The sequence below is a fragment of the Eretmochelys imbricata genome, chromosome 2 (genome assembly GCF_965152235.1).
Source record: "Eretmochelys imbricata isolate rEreImb1 chromosome 2, rEreImb1.hap1, whole genome shotgun sequence".
Classification (NCBI taxonomy): Eukaryota; Metazoa; Chordata; order Testudines; family Cheloniidae; genus Eretmochelys; species Eretmochelys imbricata.
The window spans coordinates 217,072,028-217,099,168 of NC_135573.1; the positions used below are offsets into that span (position 1 = coordinate 217,072,028).

Here is a 27,141-nt window from a genome sequence, read left to right on the forward strand (position 1 = left end):
CCTTGTGTGGCTTTACATGTTTTAAAGAACTAATTCACCCAATTTGCAATTACTTTGATTCAGATATGGCTGGAGAACCACAGAGTGGACAGAATGTCGTATTGACCCTTTACTTAGCCAACAGGACAAAAGACGAGGGAATCAGACAGCTCTGTGTGGAGGTGGAATTCAAACCCGTGAGGTGTATTGTGTGCAAGCTAATGAAAATCTCCTCTCCTATTTAAATACCCTCAAGGAAAAAGAAGGTAAATTTCATTCACTTGCAATTGAATTAGTGTGAAAACTGAACACTTCAGCATGCCGGAGCTTTTTGACCTCCATTGTCTTCTGTCACATGTGTCTTATTTTATTATAGGTTACTGTGATCTATTTTTTAAAATCTAATTTAAATGGAAATATTTAATTCCAGGAGGGATGGGTTCATTCTTTATCCTGCAAATGTCCGTATCTTACTCTGAACTGTTTTTTCATAAGACTTCCTGAAGGCTTCCTTAACTGTAGGATGGTTTTGTGGTAAGAAACATACAAGACTGGGAGTCAGGAACTGTGGGTTCTAGTCCTGGTTCTGCCAGAGATTTTCTGTGACCTTGTGCAAGTCATTTTAACCTCTCTGTGCTTGTATAGGTTACACCTAGAAAGAGAAAAAAGTAAATGCATGTGTAAAGTCACCATGGAAATATATATGTGAAGTGACTTTACAGGTTCAAAAAGAGCACTAAACTTGGTTTTTACTTGAAACCAGACAAAATGTGATGGTTTTGGCTGACTTTCAGGTAGAGTTCTTGTTTTCATGTAAAACTGTAACTCAGCTTGATGCTTGTGTGGATTTGTACTCCCAAAATTGAAAAAGGGAAAAAAAAAGGTTTATATGAAGAGAATCTCTGCAAACTAAAAGAACAGGAGTACTTGTGACACCTTAGAGACTAACAAATTTATTTGAGCATAAATTTTTGTGGGCTACAGCCCACTTCATTGGATGCATAGAATGGAACATATAGTAAGAAGATATTTATACATAGAGAGAACATGAAAAGGTGGAAGTACCCATACCAACTGTAAGAGACTAATTAATTAAGAGGAGCTATTATCAGCAGGGGGGAAAAAACTTTTGAAGTGATAATCAAGATGACCCATTTTGGACAGTTGACATGAAGGTGTGAGGATACTTAACATGGGGAAATAGATTCAATTAGTGTAATGACCGAGCCATTCCCAATCTCTGTTCAAACCTAAGTTAATGGTATCTAGTTTGCATATTAATTCAAGTTCAGCAGATTCTCCTTGGAATCTATTTTTGAAGCTTTTCTGTTGCAAAATTGCCACCTTTAAGTCTGTCACTGAGCAATTAGAGAGGTTGAAGTGTTCTCCAACTGGTTTTTGAATGTTATGATTCCTGATGTCAGGTTTATGTCCGTTTATTCTTTTGCGTAGAGACTGTCCGGTTTGGCCAGTGTACATGGCAGAGGGGCGTTGCTGGCACATGATGGCATATATCACATTGGTAGATGTACAGGTGAACGAGCCCCTGCTGGCATGGCTGATGTGATTAGGTCCTATGATGGTGTCACTTGGGAGACAGACCTGTTCTTGCTTACAAACAGCCCCCCAACCTGAAGCAAATACTCACCAGCAACCACACACCATACAACAGAAACGCTAACCCAGGAACCTATCCTTGCAACAAAGCCCAATGCCAACTCTGTCCACATATCAATTCAAGTGACACCATGAAAGCGGGAGGATGATCTTGTGGTTAAGGTGTTTGGAATGGACTTGAGAGATTTGGGTTCAATTCCTGGTTTTGCCACAGACTTCATATGTGATCTTGGAAAAAGTTTCCATCTGCGGAATTCAGAGTAACAGCCGTGTTAGTCTGTATTCGCAAAAAGAAAAGGAGTACTTGTGGCACCTTAGAGACTATTCTCAAATAAATTGGTTAGTCTCTAAGGTGCCACAAGTACTCCTTTTCCATCTGCGGAATGTGAATAATAAAAATTCCATGCTTAACAGGTGTAATGTTAATGAGTTGAATGGTTGATGTGGTGATTGGGGTCTTATAAGCACCTAGCTCTATATAGTTAACATAAAATAGTTTTCTGATGAGTTCAACTATATTATTATATGCATTTTTGAAGAACAAAACCTCAGTGAGTAATTTACATTAACATACATTATTCCCCAGCAGCAAAAAGTAACTTGAAAGGAACGATTTATCCATTGATAATTTAGAAATCCTTCAAGACAGTATATTATACTAAGTGCATTTAGCCCATAATTCTGAATACATTTATTTTTATACATTATGCAGCTCTATGGTACAAATTTACATTGCCACAAAGAAATACAGCCACACACTCCAGGAAAAGGGACATCCTTGACTTGGGCATGCATAGTTAAGCATTTAGAATAGAGGTGGCCACCTTGCAGCCTACAGAGTTCTCTAGTGGGGGGCATCTTTAATGTGGGCACTGCAGTTTGTGGAGACTACCATTCCCAGCATCCATTTTAATACATCTGCTTGTATTATGATGGAGCATTGTTTGCTGAGACTTCTGTGCTCTATCGGTTGCACCTGCGTATTTATGAGGGAGGGTGTCTTCAGTCTGCTTCATTTAATACCAATTAGTTGCAGCTCCAGGGCTCTTGGCAAATTTCCTCTGGGACCAAGTTTAGGTGCCCCTGCCTTAGAAGTAAAGAGTGACAAACTCTCAGCTAAAGAGAGGCAACAATAAATTCAGCAACAGCTTACTGTTCAGAATGATGATCAGGATTTTGGTTGACTGTGAAGTCTTGCTGTCTCAGGCTGGTGTGAAATCTGTCCTTATCAGAATGTGACAGGAATATGCAGAGCCCATCAGGAGGTAATCTCTATAGACCCCATAAGGCTGTTTAAAATGTAACTAGTCTTTGGATGCATAAACATGAGAACACTTTTTTCAAGAGCTCAAACTAGGGGTGAAGTGAGTTTTAGTTTAAAAAGCTCTGGGGACGTTTCCATTTTTGGAGACAGATTAAAAAGTGTTGTGTTTTTGTTTTGTTTTTTAAAGCGGCTTCTGTGCACCCTTAGAAACAGCAATTTGGCGTGATTAAACGGTGTGATTAAAACCAGGCAATGATTCAAGAACTGGAGGTGGAAAATCCCACCAACCCTTGCAGTGGGAAACCCCTTCTTACAATGTAGCTCTGTGTTCATAAACAGCTAATGCTATTTCAGTAAGGCTGTTTTGAAAACTTCCATTCTCACGTACTCATAGTGGTGTTTCCCTGTTATTTCAGAAAGTCAGTCACAGAGCACGTCGAAGTCTAGTGCTGCACCACTTCTATCAATCACTTTTGAAATAACAGGTAGGTAATTAAGGCCTTCTACCTGACATTTCAATCAAAAGTGTGCCAGGAGGCACTGTCCCCTTGGAGAACTATGTTGGCTATATATAAAAAAGTATATTTCTCTCTAAAACAGTTTCTGTTACTGAACCTGTGAGCTCTCACTTATAAGGTTCAAGATAATAAAAGAAATGAGGGCAAAATACTTACACATCAAGTACCAGACCTGAAATACAAATTGGTAGCACAGACTCAACCCAAACCTTTATCCATTTTTTTAAAAGTTCTGATAAATATCTTTCACTTCTGTTTTCCCATCCTGGCCCTAAAGTGCTGGGAATTTCTTTGGTCTTCCAAAATTTCCACTTTCCTTTGCTATTTCCAGCTAGGATTGTGAGTTTTGGTTGGACGTATTCCTGGAGCTTTCATCGCATGACATAACCTTCAATTAAAGATTCATCTTTAATTCCTGGAGACTCCAGAACAATCTTGGAGGGTTGGCAGCCCTATTTCCAGATCTGTTTGGCTGATTCAGGATATTTGTATAATTTAAGATAAGAATTTGAACTTTGGATGTTTATCAAAACCAAAACTTCTAGCCTTTTGGGGTTGATACATCCCTATAAGTCAAGTTCAGAAATTTTCTATCTTCAGTTCAGAAATGACAAGTTTACGTTTGAGCAGGAGTATCATGTGTAGCAGTTAGGACAGGGAACGGGGAAATTAAGGATTACTAGGTTCTGTTGTTCTGTCACTCATTTTCTATGTACGTTAGGCAAATCACTCAACTTCTCCTTGCCTCTCTTTACCCACCTGCAAAATTGATATAACTGTGTACCTAACCATTGAACTGAAAGGGACTACTTACATTCATAGACATACATAGGTGTGTAAGGGCTTGTCTTCCCCACTGGGGTAAGCCAACCTAAATTAAGCTACTCCAGCTATGTGAATAATGTAGCTGGAGTCGACGTAGCTTAGGTCGACTTACCCCAGTGTCGTCACTGCACTGCATCGATGGGAGATGATCTTCGGTTGACTTACCTTCTCTGAGAGGACTCTGCTGTCAATTTAGTGGATTTTCACTAGACCCGCTAAATCGACACCTGCTGCATCGATTGCAGCAGCGTCGATCTCCCTGGCAATGAGGACAAGCCCTAAGTGTTTGCAGGATCAGAGTCTGAAGTAGTAGGCTTTACAGTTTGGCAATAAACTTTACCACATACATTACACAAAACTGGGAAGGAAACTCGTGATGTTATCCTTCGTCTATTTTGTTAGTGTAGCTTTTTTAAAATGCTCATTTGTTCTGCTTTTGTGAAAGTAGAGCAACTAGTGTCCTGAAAAAATGGTGAGTTCTTGCTGGGGCATGGATGTACAGACGCTCTTCCTGTGACGCTCTGGCCCTGTTGGCAGAAGCGGCCCAGAGAATGCAATGAATTACCTCATCCCCAGCATCACTCTGGCTGTGACCGCATGATGGCCACTTTGGGGCCACACTGGTCAGCTGGGATTCTCTGCCAGAGGAGGAGCTGGTGCACATCCTTGGTGAATTTAGCCCACTCTTTACCAAGAGAGGTGAGTCTGTGCTTTTGTGGTGATAATTTTTAAAATGTAGCTACTCTACAGTCCTCCTGCTCATAGGCTTCTACCTTACTGTATGAAGTTCTCCAGTGACTTGTCTAGCCAGTATAGAGCTCAGTAGAGGGTTCCTGGGGTAATAGTTAATTATTTTCCAGGCACTTGCTAGTAGGTAGTATTCTTTGGGACTAGACACACTGAGTTAGCAGCCCATAAGTGGGCACAGAAAAGCACTTTGAGTTTTCTTGATTTTTATCCCACTTTAGGAGAAAGGGGAAGTTCTAGATTTTTAGAACACAGTGAGAGAGAGGTTACTAGTTCAGCAGAGAATGATTTTTTTGTTGTTGTTTTTGTGTGTGTTTTTGTTTGGGGTTTTTGTTTAATCTCCCAGCCCAAACTTGAAAGCCATTCCAAACCTGAACCTAATGTTCTAGTCTGGCAGGGGGAAAGTGAGAGCTTGTTAGCAAAACACATTCTGTTTTGTTCTCACATGTGTCCAAAATTTGAGCAAAATATCTGGAAAACACGCAGAGCTTGTATTATTAAGCATTGATTCAATGTTCAGTACCACTGACAGGAAATGAAAGAACCAAGCACCCTCATTCACAACCTCTACCACAAATGCATGAAAAGAAAATATGAAAGGGCAGCAATGGGAGGGGAAACATCTTTTGACTGTGAACTTCTGTGTCCAGTAGCTGCTTCTTCTTCAAATCATCTCCAGTCAAACAGTAAGGGATCAGATGCTGAGCTCATTTACACTGGTGTAAATCTGGAGGAAAGCCACTGAAGTTAAAGGGGTTGAGATGCTAATGTTCAGGCTTGCCACAGCTCAGCAGTTTATTGTAAAGAAGATAAATAATCTTTATCATACTTGAGCACCTCTGGCTGAAATGAATCCTAGATATGTAGCTAGCAAAGTGGTTTGGGAGCTCTCTGGATGAAAAGTGATATATATAACAGAGGTCACATCATGCATGAGAAGGTAATAGTAACAAAAAATCTTTTCCTGTTTTTTGTTTGTTTGCTTTTTACTTTTTGAGACTTGCTATATCAGATGGTTTTTCAACTCTCTCTCTCTGCTGAGACTTTGGCAGCACTGAAATAGGCTTTCAGATAGGCACAGGGACTTGGTGGAATTACTGGGGAAATGATGGCTGAAGAGAAATGTCTCTTTGTCATGCACAGAGATGTGTTGTGCCATTCACTGTATATTCTACACACAACATTTATTTGAGATGCATCAGAGAAGCTGGTCAAGCCCAGACAAGTTTCTTGCAGTCAGTAACTATTACTGTTGATGATTTTTTTAGCTAAAACGGTGTTTTAGGGATGAACATTGGGAATCAGAGCGATGCGAAGAACTGCTTTTTTCAATTTGCTGACAGTTTTGAAAAATAAATAGATTCAGGTTTAACCAAAATCCAAATGTTTTGGAATTTCTGGTGAATCAAAACAGGCAGGGGCGGGGCGGTGGATTTAATTTAATGTCAGAAACAATTAACCAAAAGTGATGCAAATTTACAAAATGTTTTGCTCAATCCAAATTTGCATTTTGGAGCAGAAAAGAAAACAAGTTTTTACCTAGAAATTTTTTCTACTTCCATGTGCAGAGAAATTTGACTGAGTTGAGTTGGAGTGATTGAATAAGCAGTATATTTGTACTGTGCATCATTGCAATGTGCTTTGTGTTACAGTATCGCTACAAAGGAAATAAAACCAAAGTTCGGTGGGGATAAGTTTGCTTAATTTGCTGTCATCTAAAAAGGAAATTCTGAATAATGCAGTGTAATGCACATTCTGAATCTTAAAATACAGGAAACACTTCCAAATAATTATTCTCTCCCACCACTGCAATACTTTTTTTGTCTCTCAAGCTACTTCAATAAACCTGAATGAGTAGCAGACATGGTCGTTCATAACAACTTTATACTTCATGTTACACTAAAGGATAGTAAACAAGATGGCATAAAATTGTGTTGTGTTGTACTAGTTACATATCCCTGAAGCATTTCTTGCTTTGGATACCTTATAGATGAATGACTGAAGTGGCCGATATTTTCAACAGGTCTTATATGAATAGCATACTGTACTTGATATTCTTCATGGAAGAGAAACTGAAGTCTTTACTCAGGGCCATACCATGTCTGGTCTTTGTACAGGTGTCCAATGGGAGAGGGCTCAAAGAGCCTTCTGGCCAGACACAGTTGCAGTCCTTGCTGTTGTGGAAGCCCAGGAATGGTTTCCTCTTTATTCCTAAAGAGGAAGAAGTAATTTATAGTTCAAAATACCAGTGAAGAGGACGACTGCTGCACCGAAGGGAGTTTGCTGCACCTTATGAAGGAACATAGCAGTGGGTACCCTGCCCTTGTGCATCAAAAGGCTCTGGGAGGCATTCTTCAGAACACCTCCCTGTGCTCCTGCTGGGGCTCCACAAGGCCCACAAAGTATGGCTGTGCCTTAAAGTTACAAATGACTCTTTCTTTTACTCTGCCTTTACTTATGCAAGCTCCCAATGAATTCAAGGGTAGTTTGAGTAAGAGCTATGTAAGGACCTCAAGGTTCAAGATAAAGGCTACAAATAAGTGGCGATGACTTGCTAACTCCGGCTTTATTAAATACTATCCAGTAAAGTTAAAATTACTTGCAAATTATGTCTGTTTACATTTATTTTTCTGCTACAAGTTATATACTTTATGCAGATGATCATGCACATTAGGAACAGACTTGAGGCTTCTGGAAAATTGCCAATGCAGCCTTCTGTGTCATAAGGTTTAGGCCCCACCATAGCACCATAGCATAGTTAGAATACTTCTTTCCAGCGTTGTCATCTTGTGTTAGAAAATGGGAGTTCTGGAGTATGTTTAACAGGTATCTGCCCTCTCTGCACTGCAGCTTTGCTTCATGGGAAGGATGGGAAGGACAGTTCCACAGGATGCCGCCTTCTCATTCCCTCCCTCTCAAAATGTAGCTTCCAGTTGCCCACTAGTGGACCTGTGGCTAAAGGGATGTACATTACCTGAAGGGCCAGGCAGGCAGAAGCAGGTGCATGCAACATACGTACACGTGAATAAGGGACTCCACTACCTTAACAACAGCATGCAGCTTATTCATCTAACCTCTGTTGTTGTTGCTGTGTTACTGTGATCCTCAAGAGCCTGATTCTGTCACCCGTACTCCCTCTGAGTAGTATCTTGCTCCACAGATAGTTGTAATCAGTGGGATTATATGCAGCATAAGGTACTCCTTAAGGTGAGTAACGGTGGCAGAACAGAGTTCTAATTAATTAAACTCTTGTTTTGAGAGCACAGTTCTGAGGATCAGTCATGATGTTTAACTTTGGGGAATCACATCTTTTTAGTCAATTGGACAGAGGTCATCTGAATAGCTGATCTATATTCTGTGCTTAGTTTTAAGTATTTTGTGAGGAGCTGAATTATGAAAGATCTTATGAAAGAAAAGTGGATTGCAATAAAGTAATGCATTTGTTGGTTGGAGACAGATGCATACATATATCCAGCATGCTAGGAGAGGTCTCCCATTGTGCCTACGTGCTGGGAGGACAGTGAAGGCTGCATCCTGGCTCTCAGTGTAGGAGAACAGGGTGGTTCTGCTCTCTTATGGGCGTTCCCTGGTCCACAAGAAACAGGGTTTCTGCCTGCTCACATACCTTCCATGTGGACTGATTACACACTGCTGGAAGTAATATATTAAAACAATTATACCTATGTACTAGATTTAAAAGCTGTGCACAGAATACATGTTAAATACAGTTTTCCTTGAAACAACTAAAGCTGCCACTGCACAACTTCTATAGGCGGGTGGTTTTCTGTGAGTATGGAAGGGCTTTAGAGTCAAAAGAAAGCAAATAGACTCTGTCATCATTATATTTCAGTGATTTAAAATCAGTATCTCTGATTTGGTTTGCAGTTGAAGGGTTAGGATTTATGTGATTATAACTAGGCTTTGAAGTTACAATACAATAAAGTGAATGAAAATTTACACTTCTGTTGGTTCAATGGTTCAGTAAAGATGCACTTAATAAGAGAGCAAAACATTGATTTGCATGGGGGCCAATGTGAAGAACGACTGTAATAATATACTCCATTCATTAACTGCAAGAGCTAGGTCCTAGAGAATACTGCAATATTTGTGGAATCTTCCTGATTCCACATAATCTGATTTGACTCAGTCCATGCAGTGAGTTCATTAGATTTATTTTTAAGAGAGTAGTTTTACCCTTACTTCATCAGATTAAAATGTTGAGACAGAAGATTTTCTCACTGAAAAGTAGTGGTGTCAACTTGCAGCAAAGAATTATACAAGTGTTAAAAATATGTTATCTTTATTGTACACAGCTTCCAAGCCTGTGGATCGGAAACTGTGCACGGGACCTGTACCTAGCACCACCCAATTGTGCCATAACCCTTGTCCAATAGAATGTGAAGTGTCCGCTTGGTTAGCTTGGGGACCGTGCACCTATGAAAGCTGTGAAGACCAGCAAGCCAAAAAGGGTATGTACACATTTTAAATTTCTCCTTTTCAAAAAACATTTTTATTTTACTTAGTTTTTACACAATACTTGAAAAAAAATATTTCCAAGACTCTAGGGATCTTTGACAATACTGACATATTCATACTTATATCAGAAAGAGAGAGCGCGCAACAGACTCCAAAAATCAGAAAATAACCAGCCAAAAAAAACCCAAACAAATCCACCCATAAGTACCACCTCTCAGCATTCTCCTTCCTCCCCAAAGGCCTTGGTGAAGAGATGGACTTTCTAGTTCTGTAGGTCAACAGATCTGGGCTATTTCAGGACAATTACAAAGTTGAGTGCCTCCTCTTAAATTGAGGGGGATCCAGCATGAATCTCTCTCCAGATCACAGTTGTGGCTGTGTCACATAACAAGAGAACAGCAGTCTCTGAAGTAGGAATGTCTCAAGCCATTCAGGGAATTACAAGTCAAGATCACCTTAAAAAATGACCAGTAGACCACTAGGCCACCAGTTCAAATCTTAGAGCAGAAGCTTCATTTTCAGAGTACCCTTCAGACCCTGCTTAACTGACAGGCTGATGTATTCTGTGCCCATTTCAGTTTCCAAGGGTATTTAAAGTGTAGACCATTCAGTGCATATTGCAGTAATCAGCTCTCCAGGTGTCAAAGGCATGAATCACAATATCAAGGTCCACATCCAAACAAGAGACTGCCACCTCCCATCCAGAGATGAGAAAAGAAATTCGAGTCGCTGTTGCTGTGTGATCATCTAACACCAGAGAGAATCCAGTTGTACCCTCTTGATTGCAAACTCTCATAACAAATGCCAGGCACACATAGTCACTTAAAGGGACAGCCCTAATCCTCATATTTTAGGGTTGTTTTCTCTCTCCAACCAGCATCAGTTCAGTCTGTGCACAGATAGTGATGGTACTTCTTTATATTACTGTATCACTTAGGAGCCCTATTCACAGACCAACACCCAGTTGTGCTAGGCACTGTACAAACACAGAACAGAAAGGCGGGTACAAGCTAAACAATGCTGCCTCCTGTGTATGTGACTCAACCTTGATCATTTTTAAGGGTGACAGAACAATTCAGTTTCCATGTCCTCTCTTTTGAGGCTAACAGTGAGGTTGCCTATTGTTCTTAGTGCTGCTGTTTTTGTTATTTATGTATTTTATACCATCCAAATGTTTGCTAGGTGTTTGTGGATATGTCTGTGTTTCAGATTGATTTGGACACTTGCTAAAAATACATTGAGGCTATCATCTCACTTTATGCTATTTTTTAACCTGAAGACATGGATATCAGGAAACTTACACTTTAATTTCCATGTATTCTAATGTATATTGTCAAAGTTTCAACACAGAGAAGATCTATGGGGTGGTAAGATTGGCAGATGCAGACCAGACTCTTAGCTCTGTGTAAGTGGAAGGGGTTTAATACTTCTGGAGAATGTGCAAACCTTTCCAGGGAACAGCTCCATCCCTTCCTCCCTGATAGGTACGTAGGTGTTATTCAGCAGATAAATGACCTCTATAGTACAATAGTTTTAGCATGAAATTGTTACAAATAGCTGATTGTATGAACTGAGCTGCAGTCTGTTCCATAGCTCTTATTTATTGTTTTGTATAGCTACATTGTAATTATAGGATTTACTCTTGGGACTGATAGTTAGGGTACTACCAATTTCACGGCCGTGAAAAATGTGTTATGGACCATGAAATAAGCCCTTCCCCATGAAATCTGATCTCCCCGTGCTGCTGGGAGCCAGGGGCTCCTAGATGCTAGTCTGGCCAGACTGGGGAGGGACAGGAGTTGTCCTTCCCCTGCACGGATGCTCTTGGTAGGAAGATCAGACCCACCTCCATAGGCAGCATAGAAGTAGAGGTTCACCCTCACTTCTGCACTGCAGCAGCCCCAGAGTTCGGTTCTGGGCTTCTACACCCCCCCCCCCCGCCCCAAACCCCCATGACTCCTGACTCAGGGCTTCTTCCCGCAGCAGCTCCTGCTGGGGTTTAGGGCTTCTGCCCCTCGCAGCTGTGGTCGGGGCGCCCAGGCTCAGGACTTCTGCTCATTACTGCTCCAGCTTGGGCTCCGGACAGCCCAGGCTTGGGGCTTCAGCCCCTCCAGCTTCTGCCGGGCTTGGGGTGACTGGGTTGGGGCTTCTGCCCCGAGGGCTTCTTCTGGAGCTGGAGTATCCATTTTTCCAGGGGCCCCCCAAATTGGTTGGGGGGCCCCTGCCTTAATCTGCCCTTGCTGGGGCACTCCCAGCAGCACGGGGGAGATTGTACCTACCTCTACCTCTGGGAACCTCCTCTAGTTGCAGGAAGCTTGGAGGCTGCAGCACAAAAGTGAGGGTTGCAATCCTGGGATCCCACACACACAATAACTTTGCAACCCCCAATGAACCCATTTTGGTTTGGATTCCCCACAGTTACAAAACTGTGAAATTTCATATGTAAATATCTGAAATCATGAAGCTGACTACTTTTAAAACCATCGGGCCACAAAACTGACCAGAATGCACTGTGAATTTGGAAGGGCTGTACTCATAGTGTGGAGATGCATTTCCTTGCCGCTGTTCTGAATCAATCTTTATTGTATTCTAGATTTGGGGAACATGATACGATGGGGTTTCATCAAACTATATGTGACCATGAAATTTAGCTATTTGGGCAGGCTAGAAGGAGAGCAAAGGTTGTGTCTAAATGGTGATCTGCTTTCCCACAGCTTCTCTGCTGGAGATTGGAGTTGGTTGAGTTTATCCGTAGTGATTACTGTTGTGTAGAAAAAACCTGAAATGACTTTGTCTCCATTTTAGTAAGGGGATGGAGGTATGTGCTTTTTGGAAAATATCTGCCCCAAGTCAGCTTCTCTGGCACTAGGGAATTCAGCTTCCTCTTTTTGTCTTTTGTGATGTGATTTAATTTTTCTGCTGCAATTTAGGGATGGATAGAGAAAGACAATTTGTCCTTTTAGTCTGCTTGTTTTATTTTCAAAATCTTTGCCATATATTTTCAAATTTGGATGTGGATTGCTGTATTTCTGCCCAGTTTGTCCTGGTGTGGATAATGCTCAAGTGGGGAAATCGGATAAAAATCTGATCTTTGACGATTCTATGCTAGGGTGAGGTTTAAAGTCAAATCTGAAAAAAAAAATTTCTACATAAGTCATTTTATGCTTCTCCCATCTAGCTATAGTCTCATGAGATAAACTTCTCATTTCTAGACCTGTAATTTGCTACCCCATGTGATTTGTTTTAGTGTCTTGAATTGATCTGTAATAGCTGAATAGGTCAGCCATAGACTCAGAGAAGTGTTACAGTTCCTTCTATAGTAAACAGCTATACACATGAAGGTATCTCTCATATGTTCATATTTGCCTATCTTGTTTTCCTATATGGTAGTTAATTGTGTATATTAGTTCAAGCATAAGCAGCAATGTGCTGTTTAGTGCGTTCATTTCCCATATCAATATTTCTAATCAACTTTTGTCTTACTCTGTTTTCCTCTAGTTAACCCCTATGTGACTCCAACTTTCCTGCTGTTAGTGTCAGAAGCAGAGCTGCACTTAAAGATCATGATAAGGGAACTCAAGCATTGCAGATTTAGAATAACCTGGCTCTTCCACTTAATCACACCCATTTCTAGTACTATTCAGTGGTCAGATGCAGGACTGTTTGCAAATTCACCCATGAATGTGACTGGGATTTCTCCTTTTCTTCCCACTGACATAAATTCACTAGGTAGCAGGAATGGATGTTTCGTTGGAGTAAGCAAAGGCACCTTGACAGTGAGATGGGAGGAATCCAGGCATTACATTGTGAACATGTAAATCCTAGGTTCCTCTTCACCAGTTCTCTTGTACTTATTACTTTCCATATGTGCTTCTTTAGGAAACACTTAGATGCTTATGCTGCTTGGATTGAAATATTTGTGCATTATAGTGTTATGAATTCATTAGTGGAAAGCAAACACTACCTTTTTCTCACCCCTTTGTCACTGTGTCACTCCTATTCCCATATTTCCCCCTTTTTTCCTCTTCACCCCTCATTCCCTCTCTTACCTATTCATATCTCCCCCTCTTCCTATTTTACAGTTTGCATCCCTTTTTTCTTCTCCTGTGTCTAATCATATATATGCCTTTGTCAGCCTTTTCCTTTCCCCTTCTCCTCCTATCTCTGCTTCTTAATTTTCCCTCCCATTATTGTCCCATCTTCCCTTCCTGTTTCTTCTCATCTCTGTCCTTCCCCCCCCCCTTCATTTTCTTCCTACCCCACTGTTCCTTCTTTGCTTTTTCCTGCTCTCTCAGCTCTCTGTCAGAGATTCTTCCTCCTCAGGCAGCTCTCGCTATTTTTACTGGACATCCTGCTAACTCAAAGCCGATTCAGTCCTTCAGAGAGGCCACATCTCCTTACCAGTGTGGTGCACTGTCAGAAGTAGGAACAGGCTCCTCAATACATATTTCAGTCATGGGCTTTCAGTAGTTAGAGAATCACCGGTTGTATTGTCAGTTGCCTCCAATGTTGTAGTAGCTGCACTTGTAGAAAACTCCTCTGAACTTTTTTTGCCAAACCAGAGGCCTCTGTTGCAGAATCTCTAAGCCTCTTTTGGACAATCATGCACAACTGCAGAAGTAATCTTCGAAAATATAAAGATGAACTGAAATACATTGTTTTTAAATTAATTAGTAAACAATCATGATAAATTTAAAAAACCTCTTTGTTGAACCCAAATTATCTGTATGGGATTAGCATTTACAAATAAACATATTTGAAAACAGTCTCCTTCTTGATTTACATGTTGTGGAGAGTGAGGGAGTTATAGGTATTATTTTTTGATAAAGATAATATGCCCTGTGTGTTGTTATCCTGCCTGAAGGAGGACACTTAAATCAAAGTAGGCTGTAAGGGAGAAACCAACAAGAAAAGAAACAAGAAAGATAAGGTGCTATGATATAGTATACCAAGAATCCTTAAGAAATTAATGGGAAAACCATTAACTGGGAGAATGGCTAGATGCAGCCAGTCTGGAGGCGGGGAGCACACAAAAACCCAGGATAAAAGGGAATAGTAGAAGCTTAATGAAGTTGTTCTAAAGAACTGGGAGATCGGGTTGTTAGCAGTCTAAGGCTGACACCCAGACTGACTGAGACACACGGAGACAGAGAGACCATGCTATGAGGAGCGCAGGCTCTTGCTCGCACCCGAAGATGGGGGTTAGTTGGGCTGAGGGGAACTTACAAATGCTTGAAAGGAAAGATGTAAGGTATAGGTAAAGGGAAATGTGCATATAGGACTCTTGGTTGTTGTAACCCTTAGTTCTGCATGGTTGGTACCTTTGTGTGACACAATAAATGCTTTGTTTTGAAGAAGCTGCTTTGAGTCACTAATCAGCCATTGTTGCGGGCTCCTGGAGGATTGCAGGTACCAAACTCAGTTGGGCCTACTAAATTAACACAGGCAGGGAAAAGATGTGGGGGCTGGGGGGTTAGCCAAGAGAACCAACCTAAAAAGGAGTGGTTGGACCACATGGTTCCAGTCAGAGTGAGGTGCCGGAAGCCACTAAGGGATGTACTCCAAGGGACAAAAAGGGGTCGAAAGCACAGCTAGCCCCATAACCATGACACATTCCAAGCCCTCATTTAAGTGAACTGTTTCCTACAGTTGGTGACATCTAGTATCTCAGGAATGTAATGAACACAGCTGCCTTTATTGCTTTAAATATGTTGTTGACTGTTACAGAAGAAACACAGAACCCTTCACTCACCTTTTGGCAGATACAAATGCTTTCATTTTAACTTTTATATTGAATTACTATTTTTTTTATCTTTTTGGTTTTACTCTAACTTCAGGTTTTAAATTAAGGAAGCGGTCCATCACAAATGAACCTACTGGAGGGACAGGAAATTGCCCTCATCTGCTTGAAGCTATCCCATGTGAGGAGCCTTCTTGCTATGACTGGCGAATAGTGAGACTAGAAGAGTGCATACCAGACAATGAGAAGCAGTGTGGGCCTGGCACTCAAGTTCCAGAGGTGGTCTGTATCAACAGTGATGGTAAGATGTTTGCTCAACAAATGTATGGTTTAAGTCACTTGCTTGTTCTGAGGAGACAGATTCAGAGTGAAAATGTAACATTGCTTATTTCTCTCAAGTTAGTCGATCTTTGAGACAAAGCCTTTTGAGTAGTATTGATTGCTCTTTATATAGGCCACGTATGGTGTGGCCACCAACTGATGTAGCACTGGGCTCTTCTTTCCAGAGATCTTTTCAGATAAAGCTTCTTGAGTGGCCTCTTGAGAAAGGGAAGCTGAAAATAAACAGTAAATGAAAAATGAACAGGAAGACAGAGAGTTATTGCCCAGTAGTATAAATTCTTCCCATCGTAACTTCATTGAATTCCCTGATGTAATTCCACTGATAAATTTTTCCCACGGAGTCCAAATGCAAATAAATATTAAGGGTGAGCAAAGTAAAGTGCATTGCCTCTGGAAATATCTGGGAGCTCGATAGTCTCTTTATATTAAAAAACAAAGTATGATGTGTGCTATGAATTTGGTTTGACAGCCTGTGACATGCATCAGTCTGCCTTGCTTCGCTTGCCCTTCTAGCTATAACAACTTACAGCAGGCAAGAAGAATACCACTATTATTCAATTATCTTTTATGAAAGAAAGAAAAACATTACTTTGCATAGCATTGTCTTAACAACTCACTTTGAAAGCTAGACACCTAAAAAATATTTTAATCTACAAAAGGCTCTTTTGTGAATGTTGGGATAGTGTCCGTTCTCTATTAGTAATGTAGTCTACTCAAAGCTGCATATACGTTAAAAATAATTGTACTGGCTACAGTAGAGCGGAGACCTGTAAGTACCATATATAGGATTAACCGAGAGGTCACCTGCTAAGTGTTTAGCAGCTGCACCAAATGTTGTTTTATAATTAAACTGGGCACATGGAATTAGAGTTGATTACTTGTACAGACTCTGTATCTGGGTTTGAGCTTTGGCTCTAGATTTTGTTTCATAATTGAGTTTGGAGAAACTAAGAATTAAAGTGTAACTTTTATTTTTGTGTACATAGCTAAGAGAATCGTGTGTTTAGTTCCTAACGGTTTTTATGTCCCAGAATGAGAGTAACAATGTAGAATGACACAAAAACATTACTTACATCTTACCCTCCTTGCACAGCAACATTCCTTCACCCACGATATTCCCTTTCTGCCTTTACTTGACAATAATATTAGAACTGTTTCAGATTTTTTGTGTGAAAAAAATTTCTGATGCAAAGTGGCCTTTTGTCAGAAACGAATATTTTTGCTTAACTATTCTGATGTTGAAGTTTTCTTTTCTTCAAACAAATTCAGTAGAATATGCAAACAAAAAGAAAGTAGCCTGGTTTTAATTTTACTGGATTTTAGGTTTGTTTGTTTTTCTTTTCTTTTCTTTGTGGGGAGAGGGTAGAGTTTGTTTGCAACTCTATAACTTTTGATCAGTTAATATGTCGTTAAATAGTGTAACTTTTCCTATCCCCTAACTGGATGATTGTAACTGTAATATATTTGGGAGCAAGTAATTGAGTCACTTAACCTTAACCTTTTACAGAGAAGGCGGTTCTGCTCTGTTTGACCTTGATCCAAAGGCCACTGACGTCAATGGGTGTCCTTCTACTGGCTTGAATGAGCTTTGGATCAGGCCCTTTGTGAGGGACTTAGGACAGAATTTAAGTTGGGAGGGTTTGGGGTTATTTTTTTTTTCCAATATTAACCCTGTTATTTTTCTCTGAATCTTTCTAAATTCTTGCTGATCAGCTTAGTTTGTTGCTAAATAGTGTACACCTATAGTTTGTGATGTGAGTGCATTTGTCTTACTACCAGCGAGTAGTCTGACTTCTGTGTTGGTCTCTGTGATAGAGGCTGGATAGTGGGCACAGACACTGCTTCTGAGTGAGGGGAATGGTGATTGCTCATTACTGTAGTTGTGTGTGTCCCAAAGAGAGATATAAATTGTATATTTCATGAAGTGAAGAGGAAGCATTGGCAGAAGAAGCTTTTGGGGTTCTTCTTGGCTGTCACAGGGTAATGTTTGCCAGCTGTGCAAAACAGCTTTGTGAAAGCATGTTATCACTAAATAATAATGTAATGGGCCATGGGATCAGGTCCAGCAAATGTGTGTATGTTTTGAGGCCCATTGCAAGCTTTACAATAAGTGCAACAGAATGCGTGTTAGTGCGCATTTCAACCACATTCAGGTTTGCCAGAGTACAGACAGTATGTGTCCAGCTGAGAATGCTTCTACAGATAAGCGGTGGTGGCTGCTTCTTCCAGTAGATGTGGGTGTTCCACAGAAACAGTCAGATGCACAAAGTCAAACATATTCCATGTAAGAAGAGGAGGAGGAATTTCTATGAGGGATACTTGACTATAGCAGGTCAATACCAGCCAGCTGCTGGAAATGGTCTAAGATGGCATGATGTCACTAAATAAATGTAAATGTAGTGTTATAACGACAGCCTATGGTCATTCAAACTCTTTTTTTCAAATTTTTTTAAAAAACCTATAAATAAAACACAGTACACAAGAGAGATTATTAAATCATCTAGTTACTTCATTTTACTACATTATTCACCACCTTCCCCTCCCAGAAGTTTCCTCCTCAAAAGAGGAAGAAAAGGAGGTGGTGGAGGAACAGATCTCCTTCTTTCTACTGTCCTCATGATCAATAAGATCTGCTTCCTGTATGAGGCTCAGTGACGGGGCTGATGCTGTAGAAGAGAATCCTGGAGAATCCAGAGGAGAAAGGGTGGCCCTACATCTTGCTATCCATTGGAAGGACTCCTGGTCCCTGGTAACCAGGTTCTTCTCCTACTTGGCCACCACTCTGTTTTTCTCTGTCACTGCCGTCTTCCTCTCCTTCAAGGCCACTTTCAGCTGCTCAATGGCCATCCTCTCCTCCTGACAGGCCTGCTCACCTTCTCTGAGGTGAGCTCCTCCATGATGCAGATACAGGTGTGGTTGAGGAATCAGGAGGTGGATGCAGTAGCTGCTACTCCTCTTGTTTATCGGGAGGGACCTGAGCCAGAGCTGGGGAACTTTAAACTTGGCACTGTTGCTGAGGGTGCCTCCACAGGAGCCATTTCCCTGCATCATCACCTGCAGAGGTGGCAGGTAACAATATGTGGCTTCCCCAGAACTTTGCATACTGTTTACAAGTTAATTCCTCCAGCTCCGCTCCTCCTGCACTTCTGTTATTGCTGCTCCTTCTCCTTTGGTAGTGGCAGTTCTCTCCTGCTCCACGTACCCCCTTTCTTCTGTAGATCCAAGGAGTGCTTACATGTGCAATCCCCATCTCCGCTGGTAATATTTGGTTTTAGCAAATGTTTCTACCCTTTTTTTCCTTCTTCCTCTTTCTGTCTTTCTCACCCTGTCTAACCAGTCCACCAAGCAGACAAAATTATGAGAACCCTTATTTTCTTAATATTTTGTTTCTGAAAATGAAAACTCTTTCTTCAAAGTCAAAAAGTTTATTTTTCAAAAAAAGGATTAAAATAGTCCACTTAAAATTTGGAAAATATTAAAAATATGACTTGTAGTACATCTGAAATGGGCCCCGGAAAGTTAATGGATATTTCCAACAGCTCTAATTAACACCCATAGTGGCATCCAAGTTTACACACATTTTACTCTGTATGCAATCTTTAGCACCAGGAATGATGGCAACCAGGAGTTAAAACCTAGAGCGAAGCCTCACATTTCCGTAGTGAGAATTTTTCTCCTCAAGTTCTGCTGCTTGTAAGAAAGCATAGGGCTAGCCAGGAAATTGCAGCTGTGCCACCAATGGTGAAGAGATTCAAGCCATCGTTTGCACTGCATGTCTTTAAGAGCAGCCCTGATGGAAAGCTTACCATAAGAACGGCTATACTGGGTCAGACCAAAGGTCCATCTAGCGCAGTATCCTGTCTTCTGACAGGGGCCAATGTCAGGTGCCCCAGAGGGAATGAACAGAACAGGTAATCATCAAGTGATCCATCCCCTGTTGCCCATTCCCAGCTTCTGGCAAACAGAGGCTAGGGACACCATTCCTACCCATCCTGGCTAATAGCTATTGATGGACATATCCTCCATAAACTTATCTAGTTCTTTTTTGAACCCTGTTAGTGTCTTGGCCTTCACAACATCCTCTGGCAAGGTGTTCTACAGGTTGACTGTGCATTGTGTGAAGAAATACTTTTGTTTGTTTTAAACCTGCTGCCTATTAATTTCATTTGGTAAGCCCCAGTTCTTGTGTTATGAGAAGGAGTAAAAACACTTCTTTATTTACTTTCTCCACACCAGTCATGATTTTATAGACCTCAATCATATCTCCTCTTAGCCATCTCTTTTCCAAGCTGAAAAGTCCCAGTCTTATTAAACTCTCCTCATACAGAAGCTGTTCCATCCCCCTAATCATTTTGATGCCAATTTTTTGTACCTTTTCCACTTAACAATATACCCTTTTTGAGATGGGGCAGCCACATCTGCGTGGAATATTCAAGATGTAGGCATACCATGGATTTATACAGAGGCAATATGTTTTCTGTCTTATTATCTATCCCTTTCCTAATGATTCCCAACATTTTGTTAGCTTTTTTGACTGCCGCTGCACATTGAAAGAATGTTTTCAGAGGACTATCCACAATGACTCTAAGAACTTTTCTTGAATGGTAACAGCTAATTTAGACCCCATCATTTTATATGTATAGTTGGGATTATGTTTTTCAATTTGCATTTCTTTGCATTTATCAACACTGAATTTCATCTGCCCAGTTTTGTGAAATCCCTTTGTAACTCTTTGCAGTCTGTTTTGGACTTAACTATCTTGAGTAGTTTTGTATCATCTGCAAATTTGCCACCTTATTGTTAACCTCTTTTTCCAGACCATTTATGAATATGTTGAATAGGACTGGTCCCAGTACAGACCTCTGAGGGACACCACTATTTACCTGTCTCCACTCTGAGAACCAATAATTTATTCCTACCATATGTTTCCTATGTTTTAACCAGTTACTGATCCATGAGAGGACCTTCCCTCTTATCCCACGACAGCTTGCTTTACTTCAGAGCTTTTCATGATGGATCTTGGGAAAGGCTTTCTGAAAACCTAAGTACAACATATCCATTGGCTCATCCTTGTCCACATGCTTGTTGACACCTTCAAAGAATTCTAGTAGATTAGTGAGGTATGATTTTCCTTTACAAAAACCATGTAGTCTCTTCCCCCAACAAATCATATTCATCTATGTGTCTGATACTTTTATTCTTTACTATAGTTTTAACCAATTTGACTGGTATGGAAGTTAGGCTTACTGGTCTATAATTGCCGGAATCACCTCTGGAACCCTTTTAAAAAATTGGCGTCACATTACTTATCCTCCAGTCATCTGGTACAGAGACTGATTGAAATGATAGGTTACATGCCACAGTTAGTAGTTCTGCAATTTCACATTTGAGTTCCTTCAGAACTCTTGGATGAGTACCATCTGATCCTGGTGACTTATTACTGTTTACTTTATCAGTTTGTTCCCAAACTCTCTCCACTGACACCTCAATCTGGGGTTCCTCAGATTTGTCACCTAAAAAGAATGGCTCAGATTTGGGAATCTCCCTCACATTCTCAGCCATGAAGACCAATGCAAAGAATTAATTTAGTTTCTCCGCAATGGCCTTATTGTCCTTGTGTGGTCCTTTAGCATCTCGATCGACCAGTGGCCCCACTGGTTGTTTAGCAGGTTTGCTGCTTCTGATGTGCTTAAAAAAAATGTTTGCTATTACTTTTTGAGTCTTTGGTTAGCTGTTCTTCAAATTCTTTTTTGGCCTTCCTAATTATATGTTTACGCTTCACTTCCAGAGTTTATGCTCCTTTCTATTTTCCTCACTAGGATTTTACTTCCACTTTTTAAAGGATGCCTTTTTGTCTCTAACTATTTCTTTTATTTTATTGTTTAGACATGGCGACACTTTGTTTTTGGTTCTCTTACTATGTTTTTTTAATTTGTGGTATACATTTAAATTGAGCCTCTATTATGGTGTCTTTAGAAAGTTTCCATAAAGCTTACAGAAATTTCACTTTTGGCACTGTACTTTTTAATTTCTGTTTAACTAACTTCCTCATTTGTGTACTTCCCCTTTCTGAAATTAAATGCTACCATGTTGGGCTACTTTGGAGATTTCCCCAGTTATTGTACCCCAGCACTGACATTCTTCTGCCTACGTAACAGCTGTTCGGAACTATCTCTTTGCCATGGGTTTCTGATTCCTCTTATATGCTGTATGTTGCTCTCCTGGTAAGGGTTAATTGTAATGTCTGTGCTGATGCCTATTTTATTTAATTGAAATTTTATGACTATTTCCCTCAGACTTCAGTAGTAGCTATGCTCATGCTTTACAGGTTTAACGATGTTTTTCCACCAAGACACACTGCATCACTTGGGTCCTGAGAATTAGTTTAATTTTGTATATTTATTGTGAATTGTATGACTACAGTAAAGCAGCATGATATAATAACCAACACTGTCAAGTATCATGCATCTCCTGTGATACTCACACAAGTGGATCTGTAATGCAGCCTGCATCCTGCTGAAATGTTGTGCGTTCAGGTGTGTTCCAGAAATTGCTTGCAGCTGCTCCTCCTGGCCACCACTGGCTGCTGTGGTGCCTGCTATGCAAGCAGCCTCTCTACCTCCCTTTCTGGTAGAAGGGTAGGGGAAGAACAATGGCAGCAACAGCAACAAGTGGAGGCAATAACAGAAGGCCCACTGCTGGACCTAGCCTCTCTTAGTCATCCCCCATCCTGCCGCCCCAAGCAGCCTGCAGATACACTCCCCCTCCCTCCGCCCTCCCCCAGTACCTCCACCCAGTGTTTTCCCCAGGAATTGAAATTAGGTGGGGGGTGTTCAAATTTACGGGGCGGGGGAAGGTGTCAGGGCTGATGAGGGGTGAGACCTTGAGGGTGAAGGTGGCTCTATGGCACCATAGTAAAAACTGAAAGATGTTTCATGACCATTTAATTAGATTTAACTCATGTTTTAAAATCATCACAAAAATTAAAGTTGGCTACTCAAGCCTTCTATGAGGCACTACATCTTCATCCTTCTTGGTTTCTTGTTATAATTTTGCACAAATCTGTTAATGAACTTCTTGAATGCAATGTGTTCATCTTTGATGGCTTCTTGTGTGTCCGATACTTCCATTTCTTCAATTGATATGCTCATTAGATCATTCACATGATCAGGCAGAAGGCGACTTCTTTCAGAACACAAAATTCTATTCAATCGAAGCAAAAGAACACTCAACAGTAGCTGTTGTGCCTGGGAGTAACAAGAGATGAATTCCTACTTCTTTCATCCAGGAAAGATTGGGTCAAGCTACTGGAGATGATAAAAAAGAAGTTCAAGTCTAATCTTCATTCATTCGTCATATGATATTCCACTGTGTGTTCAAATTCTCTATTCTGTCCGGAGTACATGGTAGCCCCATTGCTGGTAGTGCCTCACTCCACTCAACTGTCAATGTTTTATAGGACAGGCATCTGTAAAAGCTATGTAGAAGTTGAGTAGAATCTATAAGTCGCTGCTGTAGATCTTTAAGAATCAAGTCTGTGTACTTTTTCAGTTGTCTTAACAAACACTTCTTGTCCTCTTCACTTAAGGATTCAATATAAATGCCTTCATTACTCAACTTCTCGACTGAAGTCTTTGCTTCTTCCAGTACTTTTTCAATGGATAGCTCTCTGATTGATCCAAATGTAGCTTCTATTGCTGGACAAAAGTCTACTACTGTTGTAGCAGATGCCTGGATGGCATTGTTTAATGACCTAAGTAGTTTCAACAGTAGACTTACAAGGGAGAGAATGGCAATAGTCTTCTCTGAACGTAGTAGCAAAATTAATCCACCAGCCTCACTACTTAGATCCATCCCATCTTGGTAGATACTTTCCAAAGCCAGTAATAATGGCTGGAGTAATTTTAAGACAACGACCAAGAATCACTCACGAGCAAGCCAGAGGGTATTCCCAGGTTGGACTAATTAGAACTTCAGTCCCAGTGTATCTTCTATATTTTCCAAGATATTCAGTCTTTTGGGACTCTTGCTGAAAAAAGAATATAATGAAGACATTAAATTTATAGCTTTTTTAATATCTTTTGAAGAGTCTGCAGCTCATACTAGCGCTAGTTGGAGTAGATGGCCTCTGCAGTGTGTATAGGAGAGATTAGGGTTATGTTTTTCTCTGAGCAAAGCTTGTACTCCACCATGTCTTCTCGAGAAGTTTGCAGCTCCATCAAATCCACAAGCAGCCATCTGTTTGGGGTCCAATTGACAAGCATTTAACTCTTCTAAGATGTGGGTTGTCACAGATGCAGACGATGTGTCTTCTATAACGTGACCATCTAGAAATGTATCTACTGGCCTACCACTGACATCAAGATAACATACACAATGACTTAATACTTGATGCCCATTTGCATCAGTGCATTCATCATCCATGAATGCAATTTTTTATTTGTGGTGAGAGAGAGCTTCATTTTTTCAACTGTTGAGTCTTTCACTGTTGCACCACATGCTTCTAGCCAGTCAGCTGAGTTTCTTGCAGAAAGATAGTGAGTATTTGCTGGTCTTGTTCAGAACCAGTGTTCAACTTCAGGATGAACAAGTAACAGTGCACTTAACATTGGCCTCCAGTTTGTAGTGTGTGGTATTTCTTGCTTAAATAGAAAGTATGATGCCACAGCGATGTTTGTTCGCATGAACTGTGTTGTGTCTCCAGCATTCTTAACAGCCTCATTAACACTCACTGGTGTTGTGGGGGGCAAGAAGACACCTTGCTCATTCCTCCAGCTGCTCACTGTTCGTTCTGGCCACTGCTGTTCATTGTGCCACTGTTCACTCCATCGCTCTGTTGCCAATGGCCCTGCACCGTCACCTTCTGCTGCCCCCTGCCACTGTGATCTCTGCTCGTTGGTCTTCTGAGGTTCCACTGGCTCTCAGTGATTTCAGCTGAGCTCTGGGGGGGGGAAGGGGGGGGAAACCTTGCTGCTAGTGCAGATTAGGCTGTCTCTTCCACAGAAACACTGTCCCACAGCAGGTCTAAGCTCTTAGACCTGATTTCAGCTGTAATGGTCACTTAACAAAACAAAAGACTATCTATGAAACCTAATCAGCTCTGTCTTTAAACAGTGGAGGGGGCAGATCAAATAGTACTTGTGACTCAGGCAGACCATCAAACAAAACACCTGTCCCCACCCTCTCTCTTGATGCCCTCAATCAGCACAGGTTAAGTACAGTTCTACTGCCCTTTACCCATACAATAAGAACAACATTTCATTACCCTCCCTCCCCACACATTCAAGTGATTTGTAACCCAGCCCCAGCCAAAATCTATCACTTGGGCAATGCAGCTCTGTTTGCTGGATACCTAGGTAGATTAAGTGTGAATGTAAATACAATCTGGTCCTGAAGCCTTTCCCCACAGCCCCTAGATCATCACTACAGCTGTCAGGGAGAGCTCATTTAGACTTCGTTTACAAATCATATGTGAAATTATTAGGTTGGCCAACATCATTTAAATGAATGCATTGACATTGTCATAAAAAACAACAGCTGTATAAGGAAGCTAGTCTATGTTTATACTTTTCAAATCTATTGTACTTTTTCAGATACACGTATTTTATCATACACTGTATATGCTTTTAAAGTTTCAATTTCAATTCAAATTTCCAAACAGGCAACACTGCACGTAACTAGTTCACAAAACTGGGGGGGGGAATTCAGGGGTGGTGTACACCCCAGGGGAAATTCCTGCCTCCACCTACCCAGAGCCTTCCAGGCAGCTCCCACTCATCACCCCACTATCCCCCTCCCCCCCCAGATAGGCCCTGTGGATGCCTCTAGAACCAGCTCCATGTCCTACACATCTTCCCACACCACTTCGGGAAGTATGTATTGACGATCAGTGGAAGTTCATGGTTGTATGCAAATTAGCTACCTCGCTCTTATGTAGCCTAAAAAGCGCACACTGAGTTTTAGAAAACTTTGCAGCTGTGAATGACACAATGGAGAAGAAATGACGTTAGGAAAAATATTAAATCAATGTCAAAGTTTTCAACCTGGAACCAAAACTAAACAAAACCTTTTCCTTAAAAATTCTTTCTCTTCTTTAATGATTTCCATCCAGCTTTCCCTGTCTAAAGCTGAATGCGATAAACTCAAAGTAAACAGCCAAAGCTTAAATCAACCTCTGCAACAGAAGAATTGGTCAAAGGGGCTTAAGTACTTTAAAATGTAAATGTATTTCTCCTTAGGCTTCTGCATTACACAGTGAAAGAAGCTGATATTTTAGATTTAAGAATGTGTGTTGCATGGTAAGTTCATTGTTTTATCATAAGCAATACCATAAAACAAATCAGTATTTTCTCTTTTTGTTGGTTCTTGCATCATTAAATGTGTATGAAATACAATTAGCTGGGATATCATGTTTCAACTTGAGGGCTCTTATTTTACAATTAGAAGCAAATAGCAGTGTTTGTGGGGGTGTTACATATAATTAGGATGAGTTTATTCCATTTGTTGCAAAGATAGAAATCATTACAGCCTTTGAGACAATACAAGACAATAGATTATCCTTTGGTGTTACCACTGGAGGCCTGTGATTGTCCTTCTCTTTCCACAGTGGATTGCAGTAATCAACATTTTCATTCAGGCTGAAAAAATCTTACAATCATTACTCCAGATTGTCATTGTGTCTATTATAAAGAACTTTGATGTATTGTGTTATAAAAATGGAACTTCAGCCCTTTTCTGTCACAAGGAACCCTTTCAAAATATTTATCTTGGCTTCTCAGACTTTATATCAGTGCTTCTTATAAAGGAGTTGCTTCAGAAAAACTGTTCTCTCATGCAAGAGCAGCAAAATTAGATCAAGACTGATCAAAAATTTTATCTCATATGGATTATTTTTCTAGATGTCTGTGGTGATGGGTGAAGAATTTTCTGTGCTGGAGATTAACCTTTGTGAATAGCAAAGTTACTTAAATGTTAAACTTGCAGAGATTAAATAGTATTGTAGATAAGCTTTTTTGCTCTTAAAATAGATATGCATTTAATTTTAACTGGATTTAATGCTGTTGTTAAGTACTAGTTTGACAGTGATGTAAAGTGAATTCCTCTATATTTATGCACAGATCAGGCACAGCACGGTCAGTACAACCTTTTCCATCAAATGTTTCTTTAGCCTCCAAAAGCTTTGTCTACACTAGAAAAATTGCTAAGCGTTCTTTGGTACAAATGCAGATCATAGAATCATAGAATATCAGGGTTGGAAGGGACCTCAGGAGGTCATCTAGTCCAACCCCCTGCTCAAAAGCAGGACCAATCCCCAATTAAATCATCCCAGCCAGGGCTTTGTCAAGCCTGACCTTAAAAACTTCTAAGGAAGGAGATTCCACCACCTCCCTAGGCAACGCATTCCAGTGTTTCACCACCCTCCTAGTGAAAAAGTTTTTCCTCATATCCAACCTAAACCTCCCCCATTGCAACTTGAGACCATTACTCCTTGTTCTGTCCTCTTCTACCACTGAGAATAGTCTAGAACCATCCTCTCTGGAACCACCTCTCAGGTAGTTGAAAGCAGCTATCAAATCCCCCCTCATTCTTCTCTTCTGCAGACTAAACAATCCCAGTTCCCTCAGCCTCTCCTC

General features: G+C 40.7%; 1 protein-coding gene across 1 annotated transcript in view; it reads left to right on the top strand.

Moving 5' to 3' along the window:
* Positions 1-27,141, top strand: part of THSD7A (thrombospondin type 1 domain containing 7A) — a 332,730-nt gene that overhangs the window by 174,563 nt on the left and 131,026 nt on the right. Inside the window, exons 4-7 of the mRNA XM_077809385.1 lie at positions 64-245; positions 3,277-3,345; positions 9,264-9,419; positions 15,264-15,467. Coding sequence (XP_077665511.1) covers positions 64-245; positions 3,277-3,345; positions 9,264-9,419; positions 15,264-15,467 — 611 coding nt within the window. The remainder of the gene's footprint in view (positions 1-63; positions 246-3,276; positions 3,346-9,263; positions 9,420-15,263; positions 15,468-27,141) is intronic.